This window comes from Uloborus diversus, chromosome 3 (genome assembly GCF_026930045.1).
Source record: "Uloborus diversus isolate 005 chromosome 3, Udiv.v.3.1, whole genome shotgun sequence".
Lineage (NCBI taxonomy): Eukaryota > Metazoa > Arthropoda > Arachnida > Araneae > Uloboridae > Uloborus > Uloborus diversus.
Window position 1 is genome coordinate 210,685,955 of NC_072733.1, and position 10,557 is coordinate 210,696,511.

General features: G+C 35.9%; 1 protein-coding gene across 1 annotated transcript; it reads right to left on the reverse strand.

Annotated features, from left to right (window-relative positions):
• Positions 1 to 1,905: 1,905 nt before the first annotated feature.
• Positions 1,906 to 7,890, reverse strand: LOC129219157 (adenylate cyclase type 1-like). The gene is made up of 2 exons (XM_054853476.1): positions 7,366 to 7,890; positions 1,906 to 1,980 (listed from the first exon to the last, which is right to left on the reverse strand). The coding sequence occupies exons 1-2, from the start codon at positions 7,888 to 7,890 to the stop codon at positions 1,906 to 1,908; spliced, it is 600 nt and encodes a 199-aa protein (XP_054709451.1).
• Positions 7,891 to 10,557: the final 2,667 nt, after the last annotated feature.

Below are 10,557 nucleotides of genomic sequence, written 5' to 3' on the forward strand. Positions count from 1 at the left end.
CTAATACGTTTCATTAAAGAATAATATTCAAAAAAAGAAATGATCAACATTTTTTGCTAATGGAATCAATATAATATATATATATATATATATATATATATATATATATATATATATATACATACATACATATATATATATATATTATATATATATAATGTAAACGTAATATAATATATATGATAGAATCAATATATATATATATATATATATATATATTAATTATAAACTTCTGTTGGGCCCATCGGAGCTGCTGTGTTAGTGAAAAAGATATTAAAAAAAAAGTGCACGTGTATGTCCATGCACAATATGTATGTCACGTAAACAAAAAGTATCTCTTCGTTTTAGTTGACCTTTATCTTCGTTTAATAGTTTTAGACAACTTATAAAAGATGATCCGTTAGCAACATAGAGGAAGTAAATGAATTTCATTGAAGTATTTTTAGCAAAGATTTTTTTTTTAAATGCTCAATCCATTTGAACGGATGTGACCCTTTCACGTTTACATTTGCATTTTATTTCCGAAATTTCAAACTTTGGTTTCTAATTTTTATGCATTCGAGCAGGAGTCTCCAACCCTGTTCTCGAGGGCATCACAGTAACCCTCATGCGCTTCACACGTGCCCCTCACGAGCGATCAAATGAAAAAAAAAATTTATTAAATCGTCATGCAAAAGTTTTTTTTTTAAAAACTTCTAATGATTAACCATCCATAGAAATTGCTCACAGCGCACATTTCATAGCATGTTTTTATAAGAACAGAAGTACTGGGGGTACAGAAATTTTGCATATCCAAGGTGACATTATCCTAAAACCTATTACATGAAATGATAATTTTAGAGAAATAATTAAAAGAAGCATATAAGAAACTAAAAAAGTATTCTGGTTTCGTATACTTGTGAAAACCGTAACTTTCGACAGTAAGTGTCGCATAAAAAAAAAAGTACAGAATGTTTGAGAAAGAACTCCTCCACTTTGAAAAGACATAACAGCAAAACCGTGTGAGATAGAAAGGTGAAACAAGTCGTATGTCCAACCAGCGCTCTTGAATTTTTTTTACGGTGGTTTTCAAAAAAAGTTCAAAATTCAGAGAGTGCTGTAGTGAAATGTTTTTTAATTTGTGTATAGGAAAGAACTCCCACAACTTTGAAATGACTTAACAGCAGAACCGTGTGAGATAGAAAGGTTAAACATATGGTATGTTGTACCAGCAGGTCTGGAATTTTTTATACACTGGCTTTCAAAAATAGTTCCAAAATTGGACATCAGAGAGCGCTATAGTCAATTGTTATTTAATTGGTGTATGACTTATTAAACAGAGGTCAAATCTCATTGCCCACTTCTAACCCATTGGTTCGATATGGCTACCTTCCACAACTGTAACTCTATGCAATCGAATGGTCATATTAGTGCCGTGAAAGGTATTCATATCGAACTCATCGCAATGAGGTTTGACCTCTGTTCAAGAAGGACTTTCATACACCATTTTGTTTTTTTTTTAACACTCCGTCGGGCGCAATATGTTGTAGAACATGATCGGGCGCATTGAGCCTGGGAAGCACACTTTGATCTACTGATCTTTTCTACGTATGTTCACATTTTCTTACGAAAAAAAATATCAACTACGAACACCAAAGAAGAGAAATAAAAGTTTTTCATGATTTTCGAATGTAACAAGTTTATTTGAGAAAATGAATATACATTTTTCCATAAGCTATTAAGGGCGCGTGGCTAACTAACGTATTCGAGGTGTGCCTAATAGATCAGTTGCGCCCGACGGAGTGTTAAACTTACTTCCTTGCTCTGAATTTTTGAACTATTTTTGAAAAGCGGTGTATAAAAAACTCCTAAGTGCTGGTGCAACATATAACTTGTTTCACCTTTCTATCTCACACGGTTTTGTTGTTATGTCATTTCATAGTAGGGGATTTCTTTCTCAAACACCCTGTACAGCTTGACCATGAAAAGAAGGTGGATGACCTTGAAGCAAAAACATCATTTGTAGCATTTGTAATAGGTTGTTTGTCACTATTTTGTAATAGATAGGATTAACGAAGACATGCCTCTTACTATTCGGTGCCTTCTGACAGATTCTACCCATTACAAATGATACAAATGATGTTTCGCATCAAGGTCATCCGCCTTCTTTTCGTGGTCAAGCTTTACATGTCACGACTTACACTACCGTGGGAAGCGGTATCTGGATAGTTTTCCTTTTTCATATCTTGTATTTTTGTCATCTTTTGTAATTTAGCCTTATTGTGCAGGCTTGCTTATTTGGTTTCCGCTGAAAAATAAGCACGAAGAATAACGTCAAATTCAAACATGTCCCTACTGTTGGAATCAAAAACGCATTTCTTTAAATATCTCAAAACCTGATTTCGGCAGGAACTGTGCTTTACCTTCCCATGGCAGTGCAGATGTGAAACCCTTACCATTGCTTACTACCTGTAAAATTTTCCTACTCGACTATATGCGAAACAATGACCAATCAAATGTAGTTCCGTAAATCATGTTGACTCTGAGCTTCATACATTTTATGTTTCGGATTTTGTATAGTTTGCTTACAAAATTATGTATTTACATCGAACCTTCATATATCGAACTTCCACATATCGAAATTTTCTATATATCGAAATCCCAGCAAATTTCTATGTTCATTATATAGAAAGATTGTTTCTATATATCGAAAAAATTCTCTATATATCGAAAGGTTTTTCGGGACATTCGTAGATTTTTTTTCCACTTTAGACTGTTTGTTTCATGAAAAATGAAGGTTAGAGGAGAAAATTATGTTCACTAAAGGTTGCTACGGAACTCATAAGGAATCTGGGGTTGAAGAGCGTATAGTTAAGTCATTGTTCCGTTCTGAAATTCTTAAATTCCCTCAAGTTTATTTCAAACCTTAGTTGTAACCAGTAACACTGTAAAATCAGTTATAAGTTATCTCTTTTGTCTGTTTATTATTATTCCTAGTCTTCTTAGCTTCAGTAAAAATCATTCAAGTTAAGAAGATTGATTTTTTACTTTTCTCTCGATCACATTCTTGAAAGGAAAATCCCCTAACTTTTCGATCAAGTTGAATTGCTGAAGAACATGAAGATGTATGTTGACGTAGAAATGTAATTTCTGTTAATTTTAAAATCATTAACTTTCAGTCAAGGGCGGATACAAGGGAGGGGCGATGGGGGGCGATCGCCCCCTCCTTGAGCCGTGAAACTAGTACTTTCTTCAAGTATACTTTCAATGTTAAAGTTCCAAAAACGCAATTTTACATAACCTTCGATGGTGTTAGAAGAAAGGGAGCTATTCTCCGGAATAGGGAAGTTGCAACCTATTAAATGTTCATATTTTGGCTATTGCATATTGTTAATTGACCCTCAAAACTAAAAAATTCACCATCGCCGAATTTTAAAACACCGTGGTTGATTTTTAATGAATTTTTAAAAATCCACGCGCAAAAGTGCGCTCTTCTGAAACGTCACGAGCCTACGTCACAGGGCGCGAATGGGCAGCCTTCCGCCGAAGATCCCTTGTTTTCGCTAGGGACATTTTTGAGCGCGCTGATATTTTTATTTTTTAGAAATTCAATAATCCTTTTGAACACACTATGGAGGCCGGATTCGTTAAAGCACAATCTAAATAATCTTCCTCAAATAATATCAATGGTGATATTCGAATATTTCCGAGACTATGGGAGGTTTAATGTTCCAGAAACGCGAGGAGATAAGCCTTTTACGTTTCATCTTCGAAGTCGAATGCACGTTCTTCGATTTCTCCCATGACATGGGAACCGGTTCGCTAGCGTTTCTCTCCTATCGGACGTCACTTCCTATGCCATCTGACGTCACAGGCGCTTGAACTTTAAAAATTAATTTAAAAAAAACTACTTATCGTATCGCAAAAATTTTTTCACCTATGATGTTCATACATGTTACTCTATCATATAAAAATAAAATTAAAAAAATCGAAAACTTCCCTATTCTTCCGGAATCGAAGTTTTGAAAACGCAATCGTAGCCCATCTCTTATTACTCTGGGGATAGGGACTAGAACTTTCAATAGGATTTTTTTGAAATTGAAGTTTTAAAATCTCATTTTTAGACGATCTTAGATGATAATTAGGGATAGGTTTAAAGGCTCACCTGGATATGTTTTGAAAGAAACACAACTATAGGACACCTTTGTTTACAGGGTAAGCGATGGGGTTCAGTACACTCCTTCGAAAGTTTTAAGAGATTGAAGTTCCAAAGAGTGAACAGTAAAAAACAATCGCCCCCTCCTGGAACATTTTCTGGATCCGCCCTTGCTTTCAGTTAATCCGATGCTCGTATAAATTATAAATTGGGTTTCATACACGAAAATTAGCTTTTATTTTAATGTTTTAGGATACTTTTATGATAAAATAAGATCGTTTCCATGTATCGAAATTTCTATATATCGAATTTTTTCCGGCAATTTGCTACTTCGATATATGGAGGTCCGACTGTACTCATTTTATAAGTAAAAATTTCTTTTAAATCATTTGTTTTAAAAATTGACTTAAAATTACTTTTTTATGCATTTTCTGCATACATTATTAACTATATCCACCTCTTTAGTAACATCTTGAAAATATTAATGGGGCATTCCCTTAGGCACCAAAAGATTGGGGGACCGCTGTACTGATTTGGAACCTGTGTCGGAGTATCTGTACGGTCACGGCCGCAACATGTACAAATCATTATTTTTAAGTACAATTTTTGTTCTTAAAGTGGATGCGTTATATTATGATACATAACGGTTCTCTATATTCAAGTACATAAAACTTAAAAGCCAAAGCTCAAAACTCCGAGAAGTAAAGCAGGAGTATATGCTTAAGAATGTCACATTCCACTAAACGGATTGAGCATTTATCAGACCTTGCTATGAAGCAGTTGCATACATGCAATAAAACAGTGGTTTTTTATTTATTTATTTATTTATTTTCAAACTTTTCCTAATTTATGTTATTTTATTTTTATTTCTACTTAAGGGGAGGAATGAAATGAGAGGAATGAAGCAGTTGCATACATGCAATAAAACAGTGGTTTTTTATTTATTTATTTATTTATTTTCAAACTTTTCCTAATTTATGTTATTTTCATTTCTACTTAAGGGGAGGAATGAAATGAGAGGAATGAAGCAGTTGCATACATGCAATAAAACAGTGGTTTTTTATTTATTTATTTATTTATTTTCAAACTTTTCCTAATTTATGTTATTTTATTTTCATTTCTACTTAAGGGGAGGAATGAAATGAGAGGAATGAAGCAGTTCATACATTGCATACATGCAATAAAACAGAGGTCATTTATTTATTTTTTTTTCAAGCTTTTTCTAGTTTGTGCTATTTTATTTTTATTTCTACTTAAGGGGGAGGAATGAAATGAGAGGACTTAAATTTAGCCCACTTATCATTTTAAGAGATCTTCAGAAAACCGCATTAATAAAACATAGGAGATAAAAAAAAAAACTGACAATTATTTAGCGTGAGAGATTTTTACAAATTTCAGAATCGTTTGAACTTTCTCATAGGAAAACTAGGTTTGATGAATTAGGTTCTCTATTTTGATGTAACATATGCGAAGCTATTGTCAATAGACTAGGTTAAAGTTTGCAATGAAAAGAACATGCGATCAGTAATGACATTCTTCGCTCTGAAAAGTGCAAAAAAAGAAGCTATTTATTCTAAAAGGTCAAAAACGGAGATTCTGTTTCTGTTTTCTATCTCTCACTTGATTCAAATCAATGGCTACCGATTGTTCACATTCATGGGACAGGATCTCTTACTAGCTTTAACGAACATTTAAAAAATAAATAAAGCAACAAGACAACAAACAAACAAGATATTTCTATCTAACTATTCCCATTTAATTAGTTTTCGAGATTAGTTTTCAGGTGAACCCAGTTTCTGTATTTCTTTTAAATGTTATGGGAGTTCTTACTTATTCGACCCAATTGAGAGCGCTTAGGAAGTTAAATAAGCTCCGACTCCGAAGACTACAGGACTAAAGGCATTTCCGTTACAAATCGAGTTCTGTGAATTGTGCATTGAGTAAATGTTTTTCGGCCCTCCCATGGAAAAAGTAGTAGTGGAAGTTTTGGGGAAACTCGAAACCATTGGTCACCAAACGATTGTCTCTGCTTTGTTCTGAGAGGCTCAGGCAGTGGAATTCAAACATTATTGCTACAAAATAAAACTCTGTGCATCATTCATAAATGATGCTTTAAAACTCTACACACAGTCTTGCAAATGAAAAATCAGCGTTTAATGAACGGTAGTCGTGTCTGCAGAAGGATATTTTTCACGAAGTTTTCAAACGTTCCCTCCAAAATAATAAACGATGACGGGACTTTTTAAAACTCTGAAGAGAAAATCAAGTGAATGGAAGCACATAAGAAGCAAAGAGCTGTGAGAGCTACCATTAAAATTTTGGAGATAACTAGAACAAATAGTTAAAGAAATTTATCTGTTTTGGGCAGCATGATTGAGAGAAACTATTTTACGAAAGCCTACATAAACCTAGTGGTTGATCATTACATTGACTGTGAATAAAAACTTAGTTATTTAATTTTTTTATTAAAAACTGAGTTCATTTACATACTGCTTCCGTCTCAAAAGACCCCCATCCAAACCCTTTAAGGTAGGCGAACACCCAAACTTTAGAAAAAAATCGATTTTGAGATTTTGGAAAATTTAGAAAGTTGTGGTGTTCTTCTTTCTAAATCCGCTATTGTTTTTCAAATCGACGAGATATTGAGAATACTAGACTAAATTTACTAAACTCAAATGCACTGCTTTAACTGAAATTTTCAAATTAGAGGGTCATATCCCTCTCTGGTATCTCACAAAGTGATAGGCACAAAAAGTTTTTAAAATTGTGAAAAAATGAAGGCACTGGAAGTGTAAAGGAAATGGTAGTTTTTTGCTAAAAATATGGCATTTAAAAAAAAAACTATCGAAAATGTTTTTTTCAACAAAAAAGCAGTCAAAATGTGTTATTCATGTCATGTTCAATAATCGTATGAAGTTTCAGAAAGGTGCAGTGAGTATTTAAAATTATGAAGAAATAAAGGCAATGGAAGTGTTAAGGAAATGGTATGTTTTGCTAAAAATATGGCATTTAAAAAAAAAACTATTGAAAATGTTTTTTTGAAGAAGTAAAAAGTCAAAATGTGTTATTTATGTCATGTTCAATAATCGAATGAAGTTTCAGAAAGGTGCAATAAATACTGAAGAGAAATTTTTTTCGGGTGTTCGCCTACCTCAAAACCAGTGCGGGAGAAAGAAAACAAGGCAATGGCGAAAGACACATGTGTTTTAGAGTGGGAGAAAGAAACTCACCTGGTGCCAGAGCAGGGCGGCGTAGGGGGGCTGCGGCGCGGCCAGGGCTGCGGCCGTGTGGAGGAGGGGCAGCGCTAGGCCGACGGCGACCGCAATCCGGGTCCGGAGCGGCAAGAGCCCGTAGGCCACGAACACGACGAAGAGCACCAGGCAGGCGCCGTGCGCCGCCGGACGTCCGGCGCCGAAGGGCAGCGCCGCGGCGCAGAGCCCGGCGCAGAGGGCGAGGGCAGCGTGGCGCAGCAGGGGCAGCCTGGCGTCCCGGATCCGGCCCAGCACGAGCAAGAGGAGGGCGACCCCGAAAGCGGCCGACGAGGTCAGGTAGTAGGCGGCGGAGAGGGCGTCTCGGGCGGCGGCGTGTGCGCCCCCCAGACAGAGGGCGAGCGCCCCGGCCAGCGCCAGGACGCTCGACGTCGAGGCCTGCTGCAGCTTAACGGCGTAGCGCCGGTACAGCTGCTCCAGCTCGGGGCTCTTGAAGCCCTCCGGGAGCCACCGCGAGAACAGCACTTTTCGGTGGCTGTTGTCCATCTCGCCCCCAATGGATGTGGCTCACCGACTGGCGAGACACTGCCGAGGCTCACGAGGCGACCGCACGCATCGATCCCTTGGCGAGGGACGGGGCGCCACCTTGGCGTGCTTTCCTTCCTCCCGAGCCTCTCTCGAAAAGCGCTCTTTCGGTGGTATATATATATATATATATATATATATATATATATATTAATTTTAAATATTATATTGTTTAATACATATTTATGTGTTTGTACTCCTAATTAAACTTATTTATTAACACTGCGAACAGTGCTTTTGGCGCTCTTTAGTGTTGAATGCTTACTATTAACTCATGTTGAGCTATAATATAGAATTTCATAATGTTTTGTGATTGTCGTTTGTAATTCGCGTTGTATGTTTTAACTTTTTCTTATTTTGCTTATTTGTTTTGCTAAAATCCTTCACCTTGACGTCCCGTGTTTAAGATTCTGCTGCGTGTTATTCTTCTCATTACATAAACATAACATTTTCTCACGATAAACATATCTTGAAGGTGTAGCGAGACATTTTTCATAGAGGATTTTTTTTTTAAGTTCACATGCACACACACGGACAAGTTCGATATTTCAAATCGCACACCATTTTATATTTTTTTTCTTTTATGTCAAAACAGTTGTAAAAAAAGTTTAATCATTTGAACAACGGCAACCCGTGCCAACTTGCGTCTCAAAGTGTGAACCAGCACTTGTAACCCTTTTTTTTTTCTTTTTTCGATGATGGGTACAGTGGAAAAATTGCTATTGGTAGAGCAGAGTGCACATAAAAAATTTGAATTTTTTCTGACCATTTCTTGGTCTGCTGCAATTGATTTGAAGTTTCGACTAAATACTGTTTTCTGATGTTTTTAGCAAAATTAGTTTAAAAAATGTATCTTTCTATTTTTGATGACGGGTACAGCGGAAAAGTTGCTTCAGTGGCCCTAAATTCCCATAAAAAATTTGAAGTGTGTGGTATAACTCCTTCCGTTGCAACAAATCCATAGAAGTTTTGGCAATACCCGCTTTTTAAAACGTTTTTATTAACTTCTGTCAAAATGTTAAAATTCTCTTTTCGCCGTACTTATCTGAAATGATTATGTTATTTGTCACATATGATGCATTTTTAGATGCTTAATGTGTAATAAATTAACTACTTATTGCTTGTAAATTTTTAAACTTGAAATATATTATTACAAAACAATTTGTGCATAGCTTCGTTCAAATTTAAGATTAAACAGCACATAACTGAACAAAGAACAAAAGGGATGGATGTACAGAAAATGTTTATCCATACTCCCAACAGAGTGTTTTATCTACACTGTTTTAGGCAATAAAAGCATTTTTCCTGCATTTCAGCGCTTTTTCTTCTATTAGTTTTGCTACAATAAAAGCAATTATTCATTCATGGGCATTTGCAGCGTCCCTGCCATTTTCGTAGTATTTCTATTCACTTCACAGCTGGCGTAGGACTTGTAAAGCAGTCTTTAGATTAAAAATTGCTTCGTTTACTTTGTTTATTTCAGTTTCTTCTGACGGAAGGACTTAAGTTGAGAATCAAATTGATCAGCTTGTATTAACATTCCGTAAACCTAAATTTTAACTTCAGAACCTCAAACTGTCGAATTTATTGATCATCATTTATTTTTCAATTGCGGAATATATTTTTCAGTTAATATTCATAACAGTGTTTTGATATCTTGAATTTTGTCAGTTGCCATTGCTGTGGTTGCATTGTTGTGAATTCTCATTATGGCCACGATATTTACTAGATCCGTTTACGTACCCTGGTCATTCCTTTATGCGAATCATACGGGTAAACTAATTCATAATATGAACAGCGCGAGATTTCGTATGACTTCTTTCCGTTTTGAGGTGCAAGGTACAGACCTGCAAGCAAAAAGTTCTGCAGGTAGCTGTGAGCCATCTAAATTACGAATGAGGCACTGATTGGCTGTCTTGAAACTCTGGAGGGCACAGTCCAGTTGAAACAGTTGCACAACCATCCAGTAATTGTTTTGATCAAGTTTTCAGCAGGCTGATCTGATAGTAGTTGGCCATTTAGTGGAAATTTCTACAAGTTCCATTTAATTTCACAGGAAAAAAAAACTGGAGAAAAAATGAAAATTTTCCTATGTGTCTATAAAACTATCAGGATCAACGGTTATTAATCATTTTTCTGTTTTACTTACTGCTTTTCAAGTTATTTCGAATAGAAGTTAAAAAGGGAGACTTTGCCAGTAGTTGACCACTCACTTCCGGTAGTTGACCAGCGTCTGCCAGTAGTTGACCACTTTTTAAACAATGTAAAATCTGAAGTCTACTATATTAAAATCGGACCGGATGCATGCCTGTATGTACTTATATTCCTTTAAAGGTAACCCCCGATTGGCTGTTGGGTGGATGACGTCATCACAGATGTCACGTGACTTTGATGATGGTTACACGACAGTCATGACTAATAGGTTAAAATGTCGTGAAAATTTCGTGACATTTGGTATCAAAACTAAGTCACCAAAAAATGCTGCCAACTTTATATTATATCTTCAACTTCTTGCCAGGTCTATAGACTACAAACGCATATGACGTCATTGATACATGAGACGCCGAAGGCACCTCAGGCGAAAAATCTAGCCATCCTAGACCGCTCGTATAATGCTTAAATATTTAC